General features: G+C 45.7%; 1 protein-coding gene across 3 annotated transcripts in view; it reads left to right on the forward strand.

Moving 5' to 3' along the window:
- Positions 1-21,868, forward strand: part of ZNF385C (zinc finger protein 385C) — a 159,036-nt gene that overhangs the window by 31,985 nt on the left and 105,183 nt on the right. For 2 of the 3 annotated variants that reach the window (XM_035134883.3, XM_088655108.1), the window contains exon 1: positions 8,887-9,292. The exons of the other annotated variant lie outside the window; for it this stretch is intronic. In XM_035134883.3, the coding sequence (XP_034990774.1) occupies positions 9,127-9,292 (166 nt within the window). In that variant the 5' untranslated portion in view covers positions 8,887-9,126. Of the gene's footprint in view, positions 1-8,886; positions 9,293-21,868 lie in introns of those variants that run through there. 3 annotated transcript variants of the gene reach the window in all.

Below are 21,868 nucleotides of genomic sequence, written 5' to 3' on the forward strand. Positions count from 1 at the left end.
TCCATGGGGTCACGAAGAGTCGGACACAACTAAACAACTAAACAACAAACAACAACAGTAATGGTACAGTGTGTGTGTGTGAGGGGCAGGTGGCCATTTGTATGTCTTGCGCTCTGGCACATGACCAGCCTCATAACACTATGTAACCCAGTAAATAGTACTGGGTTAGGAGAATGCTGCTTACTTGTGGCTAGACTCGATGTTGCATCGGTGACCTATGGAATCTCTGATAACCTACCCAGATCGTATCTAGCAAGGCAGTTAACACCAACGTGGAAAATAACTGTAATCCATCTCCCTGTTGCCCGTCAGCTGGAGGAACACTTTGCCTCTCAATATTGCTGCGCAGCCGGACCCAGCCTTGTTTCCTTGACTGTACTAAGGCCGCAATGCTACTCTGGGACTTTGTACACACCAGAGTGCTGTTGTGCACATGGGTCAAACACATCTAATTTTTCCATGTGTGTGTGCTTTTGTGCATGTCCATCCACACCTGAGCACTTTTAAACTCTCAATAATTCCTGTCCACACTAGTGGGTGGTGTTTAATGGGATATATTGCTGTTGCTGTTCCTCCCCCAACTTCACATAGTATTTCCGCCACCTTCCCTGAGTTCCAGAAACCCGAGCTCCATTATGGCACAGGTATTTGTCTTATCTGTGGGTGGCCAATTTTCTATTTCTGTTTTTGAGGTATTAGTTTTCTTATCTATTAAACTTGTACAAAACAAAGTTAAAGAATAAAAAACCCACGTGTCATTGCTAAACACACCAAGGAGCACCTCTGGGACAAAAGTAGGGCATGTGGAATCTTTCCATGTTATCTGCAAATTGGGAAAATCTGAATTAAATGGAGGGAATGTGCAGGCTGTCACTGAGGGCTTATCAGGTGCACCAACTCCAGGGGGTTGAGGTGTCTTTGTCCCCCTCATAATCTCTGGGCAAGGGGCTGGGTCTCCTCAGTGTTGAGGGGGCGGAGGAGGCTCCTGGTGGTTGGCCTTTGAGACTGTCAACAACCTCCAGTTGCATGTGTGATGTGCATCGTCACGCATCCACCCCTCTGGGATGACCGTCTGATGAGCCCAGTGCACTGCTGCTGCTGCATGTGTGTGATGTCACATTTATGTGATGTCACACATGTGCAACAGGCCCCCACAGTGTTGGGCACAACTCGGCGACTCTGGGGCTTATCGACACTTCCTCTTGTTCTGCTGCTTCCCCCTGGGGAAAACTGCTCTTTAGCACTTAATCGGAGCAAAGGGCAGTTGGATTTTCTGCAGATTGATGTTTGCTCTGATTCAACGTTAAAGAGCGGGTTTCCCTCGAAAAGGAGCGGGGCATGGGGAAACCCACTCAGACCTATGCCTAGAAAGCGGGGGTCAAGCGGAAAACAGCTTGCACGTATGCTTCCTTCTAGGCACGGCACAAGCAGAAGTGTGGGTGAGCCCTTGAATGAGAGCAATGTCATTTGAAAAACACACACACACGAATTGCGTCAGATCTACTTTAAACTGCCAAGGGTCCAGTGCAGCGGTGGAGGAGGATGTACCCTGCCAGCTATGAGAGTTCTAGAAAGAAATAGTCCTGCTTTGGAAGGGGAGCATTTTTGCTTGTGCACTGCCCCAGGTTCAATCCCACACCTCTTGGGTTACAAAATCCAGGTGGCAGAGCTGGGAAATATATCTCCTTGGCCCATCCCAACTGAGGCTTCTTCAGCTGGGTTTCCAAATCGCAGGCTGCTCAGTTCAACAAGGCTTTCACTTCCTCTCGATAGGATACTATGCCGTGTCCTGCTTCAGCTGCATTTGAGAGCTTTCCAGGTTTCCTTCAAGAGCCTCCATTTGATGCTGGCATTGCTGTCAGGCCACTCTGACCTTTCAGAAGTGCTATTAGTTGCTCCGTCTTGGCCACTTTACCGGCTCGCAGTTTCTCTCGACAGGAAATGTTTACCTTGCATTTCCATTGTGCATAGAGAGACTTGTAAGCAATGGTAAAAATCATACAAGTTAACAGTAAAAGACAACAAAATACAGTACAATACAATACAATACAATGAAACGGCATAAAGCAGCAACAATAGTAAAAAGTGGCAGGGAAGCAGGTAGTAAAAGGTAAAGGGGCCCCTGACCATCAGGTCCTGTCGTGTCCGACTCTGGGGTTGCGGCGCTCATCTCGCTCTATAGGCCGAGGGAGCCGGCGTTTGTCTGCAGACAGCTTCCAGGTCATGTGGCCAGCATGACAAAGCTGCTTCTGGCGAACCAGAGCAGCGCACGGAAACGCCGTTTACCTTCCCTGCTGGAGCGGTCCCTATTTATCTACTTGCACTTTGATGTGCTTTCGAACTGCTAGGTGGGCAGGAGCTGGGACCGAGCAACGGGAGCTCACCCCGTTGCAGGGATTCGAACCGCTCACCTTCTGATCAGCAAGCCCTAGACTCTGTGGTTTAACCCACAACGCCACCTGGGTCCTACAGCACCACCTGGGTAAAAAGTGGCAGGTAAGCAGGTAGAACCAGCTTTAAAAACAAGGGCTGGCATGGTCACAGAGAAGGCTCTGCCCCATGTTCTTGGTAGTTGTGCCTTGGCTGACATCGGGATGTGGAAATGGGCCTCTGCAGCAGAATTTCAGGAGCAGAATTGATCCTGTAGGTATCCTGGGCATGTTTTTTCTGACACCACTGTTGTGTGTTTCCTGTTTTCCTGAGGAATGAGGAGTCCAAGAGCAGTGCAATGGGTTTTATTTTATATATGAACTAGGCCCTAAATGGAGTGGTCCTGTTTTGGACTGTAACCAGCCTGAAATAAGATCCATGCATCTTCAGGAGGGTGGGGAGGAAAGGAAAATAACACTTTTCTTTCCTCCTCCCCAATGTCAGCCTTCTCTTGCGATATAGCTCATGGAGAAGTCAAAATGCTAACCGAGAAATACGAGTTCAGCCTTTTTTTTGGCTGGGGAAGCAGTCTTGCAAACTCAGGTTCACAGTTACCAGTTTAATTTTAGATCTGCATCATTATTATTAATCTGGGCTTTTTTTTCAACCGGAACTTGCTGGAACTTTCAAGGTGGGCACCATTGCTATTATAAGAGAACAATGGAAGCGTTCATAGTGCGTTCCGGTACTTCTTTTTCTAGAAAAAGTCATCATCATCATTATTAATTATTAATTATTATTTCTGTTCCTCCTAAAAAAGTTCAGGGCACCAGGTGTCGAAATAGTAAAACAATACTATCAAAAGTAAAACCATATTTAAAATATATAAAAAACATGCAAAACAGTCACGTGCCCTCACATCAAGGAAAACCTTCTGACAGTAAGAACTGTTAGACAGTGGAACAGTCTCCCTCGGTAGGTTGTGGACTCTCCTTCCTTGGAGATTTTAAAACAGAGGTTGCATGGTTGTCTGTCATGGATGCTTTAGCTGAGATTATTGCATTCCAGGGGCTTGGACTAGATGACTCTTGGGGTCCCTTTCAACTCTATGATTCTTTGAATTAACAATGGGCTCATCCAGACTTCCGCTTGTCCTGCCGCTTTCCCCAGGGAAAACCGACTCTTGGTGTCTATTGGCTTTTCCGTGGATTGACGTTTGCTCCGATTCAGCGCTAAAGAGCGTGTTTTCCCCGGGGAAAGTGGCAAGGCAAATGGGAAAACCTCCCAGGCCTGCGCTTCTTATGCACGCGACAAACAGAAATGTGGACAAGCCCAATTCCAAAGTTGGCAGTATCAACTATTGAACGCTTGAGTGAACAGAGCTGTTTCTAAGTTCTAACTGGATGTTAAGAATGAGGGACACAGATACAGCTCACCAGTGGAACAGGGAACTGGCTCTAATAAGACTGTGCCACAAGTCAACACCAACCAGGGAACCACCCTTGGTGGCACTGCCAAGAAGCCTTTGCTTGCCAATCTTGGGACCTAAACTGATTGACACTGGAGGAAGCACTGTTTTTTGTACTTGAATTGTACTGCATAGCTGCCAAGTCCAAATCGTAAAGATCTGGGATCGGCAGCGCACGCATGACCGGAAGTTGCGTGACGCAACTTCCGGTGGCGCTTCGCCCTTCTATGGGCACCAGAAAATGGCGGCGCCAGTGCCGGAAGTCGCTTCCGTGCATGACCGAAAACACGTAAAAGCAACTTCCGGCGCCGGCGCCGCCATTTTCTGATGCCCATAGAAGGGCGAAGCGCCACCGGAAGTCGCGTCACGCAACTTCCGGTCATGCGCGGAAGCGACTTCCGGCGCCACCATTTTCTGGTGCCCATAGAAGGGCAAAGCGGCACCAGAAAAATGGCCGCCGAGAAGAAGCGAATTTAAGGGACAATGCCGGGATTTTTCGCCAAACGGGAGACCGCCGGGAAACGGTGAGAAAAAAAGGGGTTTTCCCGGCGGATACAGGATACTTGGCAGCTATGTTGTACTGACACCTTGAATTGAGCCCGCTAGCTCACTTGCAACCACTGTAGTGCTTTCAGGACCAGTGGAAAGCTTTTGTATAAATGTTTTAAATAAGTAAATATCCCAACCCCAAGAAACCTCAGCCTTGTTCCTCAAGATAGATTGGGCAGGAGGCAAGTCGCTTAAGGACTCTCTGTACAGCACCTAGCATAGTGTTGATGCTGATTAGTGTGTGTTTATAGAAGTAGGTAAGTGAGCCTCTAAGATGAGCTGGGCTAAAGGTGAGGAGTGCTGAGAAATATTATCACTATCAGTGAGAGCAAGGTGGAGAGTAGAACTTTAAAAAGCCCTGAGTCATACATTTTAACGCCCATCTAATCATTTCTGGATTGATGTGCCGGTCACCAATGAAGGTCACACATCTTTATTATGCTGATGAGAGCAAGCCAACTCCGGCAGGTTCCAAGTGAGCTGATTGCCGTCTTGCAGGAGGTCTGAGAGATTTAATTTCGGGAGTGAAGTGTGTGTACGTATTCTTGTAGCAGCTGAGCCAGAGCATTTGCAGGAGCCCAGCTTGCATGGTTGGCTAAATCAGGTTGCACGCCCACCGTCTATTTTAAGCATCAAATGGCGTGGATGTTGGGAAGTGCGCCAGCGCCATCAATTGTAAAAAGTACTGTAGCAATCAAAAGGTTCTGTCAACAGAAGTGCTTGCAGTTGGCTGCATTCCTGGCAGGAGGAAGAAGGCTTCAGCCCAACTGTTCCTTGTCTCCTTAGCTGAAAGAAATGCTAAGTCATATTTGTGTTTATGGGTGACAGTCACATACTGTGAATGGTTTGCAAACACCCTTATGGTTTCATAAGTGGAATTTGAGTTTTGCCCCCAAATTTACATTTTGCAGCTTTGGAAGTGACTTCAGCAGGGTTTTCTGAGCTGATTCGTGATAATCCACCCCTGCTTCAGTTAACCTAGGTTCTTGCGAACACACGGTATGCATCAACGTTTTGTACTCATTTCAGAAACAAAAGCTCACACCTTTTTTTAAAAAAAATGAAGCTCTATTCTATACCAGTAAGCCCTCTTTTATCAGCTGTGTGTTTATTATATGAGACCTTTGCATCTTCAGATTAGCTTGCTTTTCTCACGAAAATAACATTGGGCAGATCACTTGTTGTGGAAATAGTAGCATTAATAGTAGTCAATTACTGCTAGTAATTGTTGTTAGCACTTGTCTGTCTCAAGAGACAATGGAGTGCGCCTCCGGGGGTGAAGTCAAACCATTGTGTTAGCGGGTACGGAGGTCCAGATGACAAGACTCCCTTCTTGGCCTCACTGATATGGTCCAAAGGAAAGCAGAGCAATATATTTGGCACCAGCTTGCATGCAGGAGCTTGCATGCTGGAAAGAGGCCATCCAACCGTCTTAGGGACTCCACCCTAGACTTGTGTAGGGTTTACTCCTCAATCTTTGCTTCTCCTGAATATATCCTGCAAGGCACCAGAGGTTTAGGATCAGGAGTTTTCCTTCTCCTAGATGGGTTGCCTTCCTAGGTTGATGAGCCCCACCTGCCCCTCACTTCCATCTGCTGCATATCACTAATGTGTCCATTTTAGAGATTTAGGAAGAGAGGTCAAGAGCAAAAAAAATGGTGCAAAGTTCCAGTATGTTTTGGACTCTCTGCTGAAGAAGGAATGAACCTGTGGCATTTGCTTCCGTAATATGTTAAATAGGAGTAGTTTGCCATCGCTAAATATAAGACTAGAGGTGTGACGGCAGTGAATGTGTGTGAGGAGCTAAAGTCACGATCTCCTGTTTTATAAATCTGGTCTTGGTCCTGTGTTGGGGCTTGGGCGACAGTGTTTACAGGAGGGCAAGTCTTGCCCCAATTAGAAAATACGAAGACAGAGACCAGAGTTAATCTCTGACTCTGGCCTAATGGCTGGTCTGTTGCTGGGGGGCCCTTCCACCCCCACTGTCATTTATTGTGCTTAATGCAATAGTTTTTAATTCATTAATGTTGTTTATTGTAGATTTATGCAATAAATGAAGCAGTGAGATTTGTCAGGGCGAACATAACGGAGCTCCAAGTTAAAAGAACATAATAAAAATTCTAACAACAAAAATAAAAAGGCATAAAACCCGGTAAGATATTTAACGAACATTTATTCGTAAAAAGATCTGCATGGTGCAGGAAAAAGAAATATTTAACAAAATTTGTATACTGCTTGATTATAGTAAAACCTCTAAGCAGTTTACAAGAAATATTAAATTTTCAATAAGAATCAACGATCAAACTAGATAACCACCTAGGTGCTAGGTGTGCCACCTTGGGGAGAACATCTATGAAGAAGGTGACATGCCAAAAATGGAATTGTTCATGGATTGTAAACTCTGTTGAGAAAAAAATGTTTTTAACCTTCTGACAGGTAACAAGTTTGTGTCTGGTCTGCTGTAGCAGGCTGTATGTCATCTAGGGACCCCTGACCATTAGGTCCAGTCGTGACCGACTCTGGGGTTGCGCGCTCATCTCGCATTATTGGCCGAGGGAGCCGGCGTATAGCTTCCAGGTCATGTGACCAGCATGACAAAGCCACTTCTGGCAAACCAGAGCAGCACACGGAAATGCCGTTTACCTTCCCGCTGTAGCGGTTCCTGTTTATCAACTTGCATTTTGACGTGCTTTCGAATTGCTAGGTGGGCAGGAGCTGGGACCGAGCAACGGGAGCTCACCCCGTCACAGGGATTCGAACCGCTGACCTTCTGATCAGCAAGCCCTACGCTCAGTGGTTTAACCCACAGCGCCACCTGGGTCCCTGGGTATGTCATCTAGCATGCAGATTAAAGATAAATAAACCTTCTTTCCCTCTTTGGCAGCTTCCATAAGATACTCGTGCCTTTTGGTTTTTAGCTCTGCTGGGTTTATGTTTATTTTTTGCTCCTTTATGGTTTTCATTAGTAAAATTGAGAATTAATCACATTTGTTAAGCAACAGAGCACTTGCTGCTTCCAGTTAGTTACCGTAGATGAGTTGGTGAAATGTGGTGACGGCAGCAGGGAAGGCTTCCATATAAACCAGATTCAGCATTCATTTGTACATGTGTTACAGAACATAATGTGTTTGCCGATAAAACCTGTTGCTGTGAATTGAGGCCAAATATCTCGTAAGTAGAAAGCGTGTTTTCTCTCCTTCTCCCACCTAGTATAGGAGATAGATACGATCACGCTTCTCACCATGAAAGCTGGCAGCCAAGGCTGTTGTAGGTTGTTGTCACTTTTTATTTCCTGATTGGCAAGAATATATTTCCATAGCACGGAGCAGCAGCAGACCCGTGGGATGAAAATAAATCTACTAACTTTCTTTTGAGTGTTCGCAGCTCATTCTTCACCTGCTGTAGCAGCTTGACTTTGCAATAAATAAAAATACACATCAGAAAGTCTAATGCCGCAAATCAGTCACACATGGAGAGTGAAGGATTTCCTCCCAATGCAAATAGTAGCTCCAAAAGAGTGGTCTTTGAGAGGTCTGCAGCAGGTGATGAAATGGTTAAACTCCGCTTCCCAATCTGCTGTAGCCCTGATAATTATCAACCTACCGGTGGCTGGCTGCTATGTGCATTTTTTATGCCAAGATGCATTTAACTTTGTTGAGATCAGAAGCTTTCGTTGTAGTTTTAATAGGGACAGGGGTTCCAAAGAAGATGACTAAACTATTTAAGTATGCGTCAACAGCAACTAGAATATTATATGCACAGAAATGGAAAGAGCAGGTTTCAATGAAGGAAGAGTGGCTTTTGAAAGTAGAGGACTGTGCAAAAATGGCAAAGCTGACAGCGAAATGAAGATATCAAAACGAACTTTTTATAGAAGAATGGAGGCCTTTCGTGGACTATTGAAAAAAAAATACTATAGTCAAATGAAATCATGGGCAGGATTTGAGATAAAAGCAGTGGAAGAAAAATTAAACAATTGTAATAGAGATACTTTTTGTAATAAATAAAGATATACTGTAATGCAGTAGAAAAGATTTGAGTAAAGCATGGTGGGGTTGGGAAGTCATGAATCAGTGTAATGATTTGAGAAATGAAAAACAAATTGTACAGCAAAGGGCTCCTTTGTTGGTGAAAATAACCACCTAACTTAAATTCATTAAAGGTAGGTAGCCGTGTTAGTCTGCTGTAGTTGGAAAAAAAAATCCCTTCCAGTAGCACCTTAGAGACCAACTAAGTTTGTCATTGGTATGAGCTTTCGTGTGAAGTAGTAAAGGTGCCTCTGGACATGTGCAGAGTGTACACCTCCACACCCCCGCAACTCTGAATAACCACATGTGCACTTAAGCAAAGGCAAATGGGGCATACATTTCAAGTACATTTCCAAGCAGTTCAAGGGGTCTTAGTTTTTTTCTTGTGGCAAATATCCGCGTGTGACCTCAGGCGTGGCCTTCAGGGGATGACATGAGATGATTTTTCCCATCCATCTCCCTCTCTCTTATAGGTCTGATGTCAAGTGCATTCTGCGTGTTCTTGGCAGGCAAGCGATTGCTACGGTTACAAATGAGCACCAGTTGGCACCTGTTCTGCCTTGTAACCAAGTCTAAGGACTGTCGGTTTTTCTTGCAAGCACCTTAGCTCAAAACGTGGGACTTCTTGCAAGCAGCTTTGCCTGGGAAAGCTTCTCTGGCAGGGGTGAAAAAAGTGGTCACTGGTTTTTAGTTCGCCGTATTGGAACTTGCATGGGAGGAATTCCGATCGGCAAGACAAAAACACGTCAGGAAATCTTGACCAGACCTTTGCAATCAGGGTGCCAGCTCTTTCTCCCTGGCTGTCCTTTGCTTAGACGAAGCGAAGCAGGCAGAAGCAGTCAAGGGGTGGAAACGGTCAAATTTGGCATCGTTCACGGTAAGGCTTTGTCCTCCCGACACAATTAGGCTAAAGATACTGACACATCCCATCTTTTAAACGCTTGGCTTGAATCAACTGAGAAGTCTTATTTTAACAGCACCTCAGCTAGTCAAGAAATTGGCTATATTTTCCTTTGCTTCTTTTTTTCTCTTTCTTCCTTCAAGCTAAACGACCAGAAAAGTTGCCAGTTAAGAGTGCTGCTAAAAATAGAATTTAGGACCAGTTTTCTGTTCCGCTGGATTTTAGCATTACAGGGAGTTTTTGCTGAGGGTTGTGTCTGCTGATCTATAAGCATGCTTTCCTGTTGTCATGTACCGAGGTGAATGAAGATCTTCCCGCATGTTTTCAACAGCATTTTAGAGAGCTGGATGAGCTTCTTTAAACACAGCACTGCTGGGTCAAGCCAAGGACCTGTCTAACTTCATAACTCTGTTTCCAGCAGTTCAAGGGGGTCTTAGATTTTTCTAGTGGCTGTCAGAAAGCTTTCAAGGGCAGGAAAGCAACAGCTTTCTCCTGTTTTTCTCCGGCAGAGGTATACTATCTGTGAACATGGAAGTTCTATTTAGCTGTCATGGTGATTGTATTTGTCTAACCTGCTGTTACTTTTTAAGCTGTTAAATCTAATGGCCATCATTACATCTCCTGGCAGCGAATTTTCTTAAGTTATTTCATGCATTGCACAATTACCTTTATCTGTTCAGAATTTACTGTCTGTCAAGTTCACTGAGTAACTGGTGCTGTTGGTTTGTAGGGTTATGAACGTAAACAAAAAACCCACTCCCCTCATTCCCTTGATAATTGAATGAACCCTCTGATATCTGCCTTCAGAGTTATTCCCCCCCCCCCAAAAAGCCCCATGCACTCCGGTCCGATGATCGTTTGTAGTATACTTTAAATTAAAAATTGAAGGGGAAACTCTGGTTTATAAATGGGGTTCAGTGGGGAGTATTTGGGTCCTACAGCATAGCTGTAAATCCTAAGGGTTTGAGTTTTACATCGCCAACTACCACCATGTGAGTGACACATGTGTTACACATTAACTGTGACACAAGAATCTGTTTCCCCTGGGATTTAAAGAGTTTTAGGGGCTACAGTCCTAACCTCACTTACCTGGGAGTAAACTGCATTGAATTAAATTACACCGGAGTTGACATAGTTAGGATTGCAGCCTTGGTCCTGATTATTTTGCCTGCTGTGCTGTTGGTTGATTTTTGGAGGCGTTAATTTGTTACGTTTGAAAATTTTATTACTGCTATATGGTGGGTGTTTTTTTTTAATGAACCCCGCCTTGGTGAATCCATATGGATGAAGGGAGGGCTATGGATATTTTTCATAAACAAACAAACTGAAAATAAGTCCAGTTCTCTGGGCACTTTGCAAAACTTAAAAAAAAAACAACTTTTTACAGCTTCAATAAAGCTTCCATTTCAATATCAAAATGTTCAAAAAGCTGCAGCATTGATCCTCAGGCAGAATATTTTCTTGAAAACCTCCAGAGAAAGAAATTGCACAAGAAACTTATATTCTACAGTAAAGTTTAAGAAGCTTTTCCTTATGTTCCCTCTAGTTTTGTCTCCTCACATTTTTCTACCAAGGCGCATTTCTCTCCTCTAAATGCACACAGAAAACCTGCTTATACTTTTCTACTGTTGGACCTGTGTTGCAGCACATCCTCAGATCAGAAAGGTGCCTGCAGGCCTTTCAACAAAATGCGGTCTTTTCCAAGGCTAGAATCAAGCAATGATGTTGTTTCCTTGAAGGACAGAGGCACCATGCACCAATGGTGTGCCAGACAGCTGTATCCCACTGGTTGACCAGAGACGAACAGGCTTGGAATTATTTGAATCAATACAAGAACCTGTCAATCTTTTTTTAACCAGGTGTGATAGTGCAATTGGGGCACACTGCTAAAGCAATCCTTCTTTCATAGCATATTCAATTTACGGGTAGCGGGGAGGAGAGAGAGCACATTTGAATGTTTCTTATCATAGCTCCTTTCCCTTTCAATCCATGCATATACCTGCTATTTTGCTTCCTTGGCCCTGTCTCTCTAAATCAGCTTTCCCCGGCTCAGTGCTCTCCAGGTGATTTTGGATCCCACTTAGCCCCAGCCAGCATGACCAATGGTCAGGGACAGTGGGAGTTGTAGTCAAAAACATCTGTAGGGTACCAGGTCAGCCTGGTTGCTCAGTTGGTTAGATCATGGTGCTGATAATGCCAAGGTTTGCAAGTTCAATCCCTGTATGGGACAGTTGCATATTCCTCAATTGCAGGGGCTTGGACTAAGATGATCCTCAGGGTCCCTTACAACTCTACAATTCTATGTTTTCCGCTGTCACTTTCCAAACAGGTTGGGGAAGCCTGATCTATAGATTTATAGGTTCCTTGTTCTGCCTTTGTCCGAGTGAAAACATTTCCTGACTGTTGCAAGTCGTGCAGTGTGTGGAACCAAGCAGTGTTCAGTTCAGGCTGCGCAAGCTCATTCAGAGCAAAGCTTGTGTGATTTAATAGGAGTGAACATACTTGTCTGGGGCACACAACCTGAAGATGTGGACCCAGACCATGTATTTATTTACTCATGTTCTCTGTGCACCCTCAGCCATTGTTTGGCTGTAATGGGAGTTCTAAGGTGTCTTTCACCTTGGCCTGTGCAGTTTGGAGGGAACTTGTTAGAGTCTGGAATCTGAATTTCAAGGGCTTGAGGTCCATGTATTTGTGGTCCTCTTCCCCTGAGCTTTCTGACTTTATTGATGTAGATTGGTTCTGTGCAGCCTTGTCAAAGAGCCGATCACCTGGCTGCCTGTGTGACAAGTAATTTTCCTCCAGGCAACTGGGGAGTTAACCCTACCGTACTCTTTTCTCCTTTCGACCAAATACGTGCAGACTGTTTTTGTGGACTGGTTTGCAGGGCTGGCTTTTGTAGTCCGGGATGCTTTCAATTAAATTCAACAGGCAGCACACCATACTTGCAGGTGAATCAATATGGTTAAAAAGCAAATGGGGGTCAATTTCTAACACAGAGAACATCCTATCTTGAAAACAAAACAAAAAACAACAAGCCCATTTCCCTCAGTGCTTATATTCTTAGTTTGAAAGTTTTCCTTTTTAAAGAACAATACCTTGAGTAACTTCTATCAAAATTGTTGTTTAGTCGTGTCCGACTCTTCGTGACCCCATGGACCAGAGCACGCCAGGCACTCCTGCCTTCCACTGCCTCCCGCAGTTTGGTCAGACTTGTGTTTGTAGCTTCAAGAACACTGTCCAACCATCTCGTCCTCTGTCGTCCCCTTCTCCTTGTGCCCTCAATCTTTCCCAACATCAGGGTCTTTTCCAGGGAGTCTTCTCTTCTCATGAGGTGGCCAAAGTATTGGAGCCTCAGCTTCAGGATCTGTCCTTCCAGTGAGCACTCAGGGCTGATTTCCTTCAGAATGGATAGGTTTGATCTTCTTGCAGTCCATGGGACTCTCAAGAGTCTCCTCCAGCACCATAATCAAAATTAGTAACAGAATAAAAATGCTTTCAGAACCAGGAACCACCTATAACTCTATCATGCAATTTGCTATTTGTTTGTCCTCCTTTCTATCTGTTTTTCCTTCTTCACTTTTTGTCTTTTCCTTTTTCCTGCTTTCTGTCAACAATTAGTGTAGTTATATTCCATGAATTAAATAGAAACTGCGAACAAAATCTGTAACAGATTTAATAAAAGTTCTATGCCTGTGCAGATCTCTCCAGCAGTTCTATTGGTAAGTAGGGCACTTAAATTTTGTTCATTGACAGAAGACATACTTTGCATGCATGTAGTAGCAGTTTCAGTTACTGATGTTATTGGTTTAAGGAGTTGTGGGAGAGAACCACTACCTTAGAATCTGGGGGATTCCTGCCTTATCCCAACCTTTCAAAATCACTGGAGTAGCTTTGTAACTACATACACAAATTTATCTTTAATAAGGTGAAGAAACTTAAGTTGCATTGATTTCAGTGTGTCGAAGCATGACTTACCCTGAATTGAACCATGTGTAAACAGATAAATATGCTTGGTTCCAAAACTCAATCCGTTCTGGAAGTCCGTTTGACTTCCAAAATGTTCGCAAACCAAGGCGTGGCTTCTGATTGGCTGATTGGCCCCAGAAACAATGCCGACAGCCAAAACGGATGTTCAGCTTCTGAAAATTTTTCGGATACCAGAACACTTACTTCTAGGTTTGTGGCGTTCGGGAGCTGATTTATTTGGGAGTCAAGCTGTTCGGGAACCAAGGTGCCACTGTACTGACATGGAGAGGGATTAAGACCGGCCGCCAAATCAGTGTTTAGCTCGCTGATCTGTACATACAGATGGCAGGTCTGTGAAATCTGACTGAAGTGGACTTAACAACAGCGCATAACCTGGTGGTGGCCATGGATAAAACATTCTGACTGTTGCAGGAAGATGAGCCTCGGGTCCCTTCCAACTCTGCGATTCTGTGAGCCCACGATTCATCAGTCTTAGATTGCTAACCCAAATAGTGTCAATCTCTATCCTCAGGCTATTCAGGCTCCCAGTAGTTTTAGTAAGCTGGTTGCAGCCTTTGCAGTGACTCTAATTTACTTGCTTAGAACATGACGATCTGAGAGCTGGAGGTAAATCCGTCACCCAGCAGGGGTGGCAGAGGAAAAACGCCAAGTCTTCTGTGGTAGCTGTAACTTAGATGTAATTGAGTAGGATGACACACTTGTCCTGAGGCTGTATTTGTCTCCAGCCTACACAGGCCGGGCATATTCTTTTTGGAAGGGGATGCCTGAGGAGTGAAGGTTGTAACTCCTCTACCCTTTGCTGCGGTCTTTGATACAACTTGTAGTGAAAAAAAATGGCTTCACTAGGGTACATTTTCAATAGCAAAATGTTCCAGCTTTATAGTTCTTTCACGCCTGGAGCTTAATTTCCAGACGGGCCTCAACTCTCAGCACTTGTTTTCCCTGCTGACAAGTAAAAACTATACATTGATCATTCCCACCTATTAGCAGGGTTAACATTCTGAAACAGTATCCACCTGTGGGACAAATAATTTAACCGGGTTTAAGGTAGAGGTAAAAAACAAAAACAGAACATTGATTGACAAAATTATTTCTGGTGCCACAGTTGCAGCACGTTGGGGACAGGATACTTGTTTTAAAAGAAATAAAAACTCATCCTGGCTTCATCACATGCTCAGAACAAAGGTGGACAGGTAGACCTAGAATAAGGCTGGAGACCTTAAGTTTGTGTGTTACCGTGTTTCTCATATTATAAGACATGTCTTATATTTATTTTTTCCTCAAAAAAACACACTATGGCTTATTTTTAAGGGATGTCTCATTTTTTTCCTCCTCCTCCTGCCGCGGCCGGCATTGCTGCTGCGCCTATCACTATGTCTTATTTTCGGGGTATGGCTTATATTCCTTGAATGCTTAAAAATCCTGCTATGTCTTATTTTATGGGTATGTCTTAAAATATGAGAAACAGGGTAGTGGGGGGAGCACAGGGAGAGAACTGAATGGCCCCTGCAGCAACACATTGCCCAGACTGTGAGGTTAGCTGGTTTGTGAAGCTTCTTAATATTTCTAAACAACTGGTTGGCCCGTCACCATCACTTCTAGGGCTAAGAGGATCATGGGCTGCTGTGGAGATCTCACAGCTGGAATGACCTGTAGTTCTTTCCCTGGACAGCAATCCAGGTACCATAGGGAGCCTTAGACATTTCCCCCCGCACCGCTTCTCTAGACAGGATGATGAGTAGTACGAATTGTGGTTGCCAATCAGCCAGGATGCTTCCCCAACCATCATTTCTGTGTTCTGCTAGACCAGGGGTAGGCAACCTCAGGCCCGTGGACCGGATGAGGCCCAATTGCCTTCTCAATCCGTCCCACGGATGGTCTGGGAATCAGCGTGTTTTTACATGAGTAGAATGTGTCCTTTTATTTAAGATGCATCTCTGGGCTATTTGTGGGGCCTGCCTGGTGTTTTTACATGAGTAGAATGTGTGCTTTTATTTAAAATGCATCTCTGGGTTATTTGTGGGGCATAGGAATTCGTTCATTCCCCCCCCCCAAAAAAAATATAGTCCGGCCCACCACATGGTATGAGGGACGGTGGACCGGCCCACAGCTGGAAAAGGTTTCTGACCCCTGTGTTAGACAACCTCTACTGGGGTCCACAAAACCAAGGAACTCCTCATCCTGCCAGATTTTGACAGGTTCTGACCATAAGCTGCAGTGGCAAGTAGTTTTTAAATCGAAAGTTGCCGATCTGAAGCACTGAGCCAGCTCCTCCTCTGTGTGTTTCCCTTCTGCAGCGTCAAGTCCAGATCTGGCTCCAAACACACCTTAAGAAATGAGTCACTCTGGCTTCCTTGTGCAGAACAAACTGTATGGCGCTCTTTTTAAGAAGTGTTTCTAATTGACAGCTTTTTCTTTTTTCTTAATTTAATTGTTTTCTGAATTTCTGAAATTTTAACAAATGTAACAACACATACAGTAATTGACTTCCCACTCTTACCTCCATGGTGTTTTTATTCCCACCCTTTTTTCCTACTGCATTATGAAACATACTTTTACCTATGTACATATTTCCTCTTTTACAATTACCTTTTCCATTTCCCTTACGCCGCTCATATTTCATATCCGGCCCGCGATTTCATTTGACTATAATACTTTATCAGGTAATCCAAAAGGGGGCTCCACTCGTCAATAAGAAGTTTTGTTGCTTTGGTCTATTAAAATTAAAATGGACGGTGTGGAAATGGAAAAATTGACAGCAAGACTAAGAGTTCTAATTGACAGCTTTTTCAACTTCCAACCCGCCAACACAGGAAGTCCCAAAAAGAGATGTTCTCAAGCTTGAGGAGCTGACATTATGCTGGCTTGATAGGATGCCAGACTAGCAGTGGCAGTGAATAGTTCCAACAGTGATCAGGACAGTGCCTTTTATATGGTGCTGTACACAACAGAGCTCTCATAATAGATACTCATAAATGGCTCCATCCTGGAAGCAACCCAGCTGTGTGAGTGGGTGGAGCAGCAGAGCAACCAGTTATTTAGCTAGAGGTGTGGTGGAATCTGCATCTGTAGAGATCATTAAGAGCCATTAAACAAGTGTTTGGCTGGATTTGTTTTCAGTGGCATCGAATCCTGTGGCAGGAGTAACCGGAGAACCTTTTGCAGTTACTTCTAGCTGCCTATCGGAGGGTTTCCATAAGTGTAAGAGGGATGTACAGTCCTTTGACAATGGTAGCTGTATTTAGCTGTACTGTATTCATGCTTCAGCCTCAAGGACGCGGGTGGCACTGTCAGGCCCGTCCTAGCCATAGAGGCTAGTGGTGCAGTGAACCACGGTGCTGGGCGCTGGAGGGCGCTGGAAGAGCGCCAAGTGAGCGCAGGGTTCCGGTGATCTGACCAGGACTGTGCTCCATGAGCTGAGAGGCTGCGCAGCGTCTCTCTCCTTCTCCGAGGACTCCGCGCTGCGCCTCCTTCTCGTTTCCCCAGCACTGGGTTCCGCTCAGTTGAGCTTCGCCACCAGCGCGCACACAGCGCCCAAGCAGCTCTTGCTGGTCCCGCGGTGTGCGCGCTGGTGGCGAAGCTTGACTGAACGGAACCCAACGCTGGGGAAACGAGGAGGCGCAGCGCAGAGTCCTCGGAGGTGGCCTCCCGCTGCTGCCGCGGTCCGCTTGGCACTCCCAGGCCCTTGGAGAGGCTCTGGAGGGGCGCGCTGGAGGGACCTAGCTCCAGGGCGCTGGATGGGCTTAAGACGGCCCTGGGCACTGTGGTCTAAACCACTGAGCCTCTTGGGCTTGCCGACCAGAAGGTCAGTGGTTCAAATCGGTCCCAGCTCCTGCCAACCTAGCAGTTTGAAAGCACACCCAAAAGTGCAAGTAGATAAACAGGTACCGCTCCGGCGGGAAGGTAAAACGCCGGCTCCCTCGGCCTGTAAAGCGAGATGAGCGCCACAACCCCAGAGTCGTCTGCGACTGGACTTAACTGTCAGGGGTCCTTTACCTCTTTTTTAATGCTTCAGCCTCAGGGAAGTGGGCTTGATTGAACGCACTTGACTCATCCGTCCAACTTGATGGCTTTGTGGTTCAGTAATTGAGCACAGCAGTCCTTTAAACTTAGCTCTGTTATGACCCAAGCCTCTGGTACAGTGTTTCCCAAACTTGAGTCTCCATCTGTTTTGGGACTTGTTGTTGTTTAGTCGTTTAGTCGTGTCCGACTCTTCATGACCCCTTGGACCATAGCACGCCAGGCACTCCTGTCTTCCACTGCCTCCCGCAGTTTGGTCAAACTCATGTTCATGATCCCCTTCATGGATCAATGCCTTGTCGTGGCGAAGGGGCTTGAATAACTCATAGAAGCTATGAGCTATGCCATGCAGGGCCACCCAAGATGGACAGGTCATAGTGGAGAGTTTTGACTAAACGTGATCCACCTGGAGAAGGAACTGGCAAGCCACTCCAGTATCCCTGCCAAGAAAACTCCATGGACAAAGACAACAGGCATATAAAAGTTTTGGGACTACAACTCCCATAATCCCTACCTAGCAGGATTAGGTATGATGGTAAATGTAGTCCAAAAACATCTGGAGACCCAAGTTTGGGAAACACTGCTCTAGTACAAGGATGGCTAGCCCTGCGGCCCTGCAGATGCTGTTGGTCTCCAACTGTCATCGGCCCCAGCTAGGATGGTTGTTGGCCAGGGATGATGGGACTTGTTGTCCAGCAACATCCAGAGGACCACAGGCTAGCTACCCAGATACCAGAAGCATACTTCTTTGTAAAAGACCGGCTTTTCTTATGTCCACCACTGTGTGCAAGGCCGCTTGGAAAAGACCTTGAAATTAAAACTCAACACCTTTGGCATTCCTGTGCAGTTGCACTGCACCTCTGGGGTGAAGGGAAAGCGTTGCTAGGAAGTGGGCAAATGTTGCTAGGTTTGTGCATGCTCTATCTTGTGACAAGCTCCTTTGATGGCATGCCTGCCAGCAATATGAAGTGTGCAAACCTAGCAACAGATTCTTTCCCCCTCACTCTGTGTGTCCCAATACAGCTGTATCCAAATGCAGTGGCTGATCTCTCTTTATTTGGTATTAGCCACTCTTTTCTCTGCAAAAGACTAGGGTTGAGCGATATATCGTCCAAAAGCAGTTTAAAGTCCACACTGTTTTTGATATAGGTTTCATAATTTTTGACCTGGCAATATATTGTGAATTTTATGTTTGTGTGTGCTATGCAAAAATCATAATGCGGGGCAAACTGTGAAGCCAGTGCTTCTATATACAGTGGTGCCTCGACTTACGAATTTAATCCGTTCCGAAGGCACCTTCGTAGGTCGAAAAAATTGTAAGTCGAAAAACGCCATTGGAAACGCCAATTCCCTTAGGAATGCATTGGAAACGGAAAAATTTGTAAGTCAAAGCAACCCTATCTAAAAATCCGTGTCGAAAAATCCCTATCTAAAACCTTCGCAGTTTCCTTTCGGATGCCGAGACGTTCGTAAGCGCGCGGCCATTAGCCCTATTCGTAAGTCGAAACATTCAGTTGTCGAGTCGTTTGTAAGTCGAGGTACCTCTGTAGCTCCATCCTTATTGTGATATATAAGTATATCACGCTGTGTGTTTTTTTAAAAAAGGTAAAGGACCCCTGACAGTTAAGTCCAGTCGCAGACGACTCTGGGGCATAGCTGCCAAGTCTCCTGTTTTCCCTGGGAAATCCCCGTTTTCCAGCTGTTCCTAGCTGAAAAAACAGATTTTTTTGCTTTCCCCCCGGTTTATTCTGGCGCGGCGGCCATTTTGGAACTGGGCGGAGCATGCTCAGAAGCGACTTTTGATGCTGCTCTGCCCAGTTCCAAAATGGCTGCAGTGCGACTTCTGGCGTGACGCCATTTTGGAACTGGGCAAAGCAGCATCAAAAGTCACTTCTGAGCATGCTCCGCCCAGTTCCAAAATGGCGGCAGCGCTACTTCCGGTCTGCTATTTCCGGCCCGGTCCCTTATTTCTCTGACAGCAACTTGGCAGGTATGCTCTGGGGTTGCGGCGCTCATCTCGCTTTACAGGCTGAGGGATGTGGCCAGCATGACTAAGCCGCTTCTGGCGCAACGGAACACCGAAACCAGAGCAGCACACGGAAACGCAATTTACCTTCCTGCCACAGAGATACCTATTTATCTACTTGCCCTTTTTGGCATGCTTTTGAACTGCTATGTTGGCAGGAGCTGGGACCGAGCAACAGGAGCTCACCCCGTCGTAGGGATTCAAACCGCCGACCTTCTGATCGGCAAGCCCAAGAGGCTCAGTGGTTTAGTCCACAGCGCTACCCGCGTCCCTAGATCGCGATCTAGCTGGTGATAAATCATGATGTTGAAAACCAGATATCGGCCAGCCCTAGGAAATAATGTCATCGTTTTCTTCTGTTTTCATTGCTGTCTTTTGGACCATCTGAAAATACACTTTTGAACGCTGGTGGTGGTCTTTGGAAGACATGATTGTACTGCTCTCCAGTTGTACTGGAGACATATGGTAATTGTAATGCAGCCAATAAGACTTGGATGGAGGCACCATTTCCCATAGCGTACACCAGTAGTTTCCAACTCCTCTTTTGGTTGAAGAACCCATGCAATGTGTTGTTACATCCAGCATATACTCCCTCTCTGTGCCTCTTAAAAGTTTTTAAAAAATCACAGCTAAAACTGGTAGTAAGCAATTTATTTAAAAATATAAGGGGAAAGTCAAGTGCCTGGGCAGTGTAGATTGTAAAATTCAGTGGACGCTCTCCCACCTTGCCTAGAAAATCCTTAGAGAACTCTGGTTGAAAAAACATAAGTGTGCATGCACAGGTACTTTTGCGTCTCATCAAACAGACATTGCTGGTTTAAACTGCCAGGGGGGAAAAGAAACATATTCCATTCAATGGAGATGAAAGTGAAATGAGTGTCTACTCAGCAATCAGCCTTCAGCTCTTTGGGAAAAAAGAACATGTATTCTGTCTAGAAAGCTTCATGCTGATATGCACATTTATACACAATTTTGGGCACAGTGATCTTAAGATGTTCAAGGCAAAATGTTTGCAAAATATAGACATAGTCTATTTATATACAGTACTGCATTTACCACAGATTTGTGCTGAAAGTGGTTTACAAAAAAATAAACTTAAATACAATAATGCATGCATGGCCGCTGACTTGCGATGTCTCTCAAACAGGATTATCATTAGCCACATTTGTGAAGTATAGATCTGTCAGTGGGAATTAGATATGAGAGTAAGTGCAGCTGGCTGAAGAGCTTTTTGCTGAAGTGTGGTGTGCTTCACAAGCGGAACCTATGCAGTCAGAAGTAAGTGCCACTGACTGCTTATGACGGCTTGCAGTGACGCTGATCCTAATAAATTGGGTATTATTCTATGCACTTCTGGTTCCTCCTCCCCTCCTGTGTGAATATGCACAGCAGCTGACATTTTGGGGCTCTCCTTCAGGGCATGGCTATGGGAACTGTCACAACAACCTCTTGCACTTCAAAATTAATTTACCACTGTATCTGGCTGGCTAATGTTGGAAACAGATTCCTAGGCTTGGTATGAGATCCTTTAGGTTTTAACTATGAGAATGATTAGATTTCTAGAAATACAAGCCCAAGTCGCACAAGGAAAGCTTGCAGGACAAACAAGGAGCCACGCTAGGTAGGACACTGGAGATCTGAGACTGGATCAAGGGCGTAGCCAGGATCAAAACTAGGGGGGGGGGCAAGCCATGATCATTCAGGGGCGGGGCCACAAAGTGGGAACGTGGGCGGGGCTACAGGGCCAGCTGGCCTGACGACATCGTGGTGGCGGCAGCGGCGGCAGCGGCCACCTTGTGCTTCTGTGGCTGGCAATGGCGGCGGCTACCCTGCTTGGCTGGAGAGGACGGGAGGGTCGGGCAGGCAAGAGGGGGTGACAGGGTGGGCGAGGGCAAGGCAAGGCACGGCCGCAGTCACGACGGCTCCGAGGCGTTGCTGCATATCAGCATAATATTTCAACCATGTTGTGGGTTCAAGCCCCACCTTAGGAAAAAATTCCTGCATTGCAGGGGGTTGGACTAGATGACCCTTGTGGTCCCTTCCGACTACAATTCTATGATTCTATTGATATATTGCCATAGCATATGCATCATTCTGCTTTCTTGAATTGTCCTACTCCTAGGCATAGCAGCCAACTCCTAGAGGCCTAGGTGCCTCCCCCCCCCCAATTACTAGTAAATACCGTATGTGAAAGAGTCATCCCCCCATGTTGATGGGCTTTCTATGTGGGGCTTATCTGCCTCCCCCATATTTTATTAAGAATGGAAGAGGGAGGGAAGGAAGAAATAGAGAGAGGGATAACTCATATTTGTGGGTGCCTCTGGGTGACGCTGTGATGCTGGAACTCTGCAGCAAGAGGACGGGAGGGTCGGGCAGGCGAGAGGGGGTGGCAGGGCGGGTGAGGGCGAGGGAAGGCACGGCCGCAGTCACGACAGCTCCGAGGCGTTGCTGCATATCAGCATAATATTTCAACCATGTTGTGGGTTCAAGCCCCACCTTGGGGGAAAAATCCTGCA

Source organism: Zootoca vivipara, chromosome 12 (assembly GCF_965207765.1).
Source record: "Zootoca vivipara chromosome 12, rZooViv2.hap1.1, whole genome shotgun sequence".
In the NCBI taxonomy this organism is placed as follows: Eukaryota; Metazoa; Chordata; class Lepidosauria; order Squamata; family Lacertidae; genus Zootoca; species Zootoca vivipara.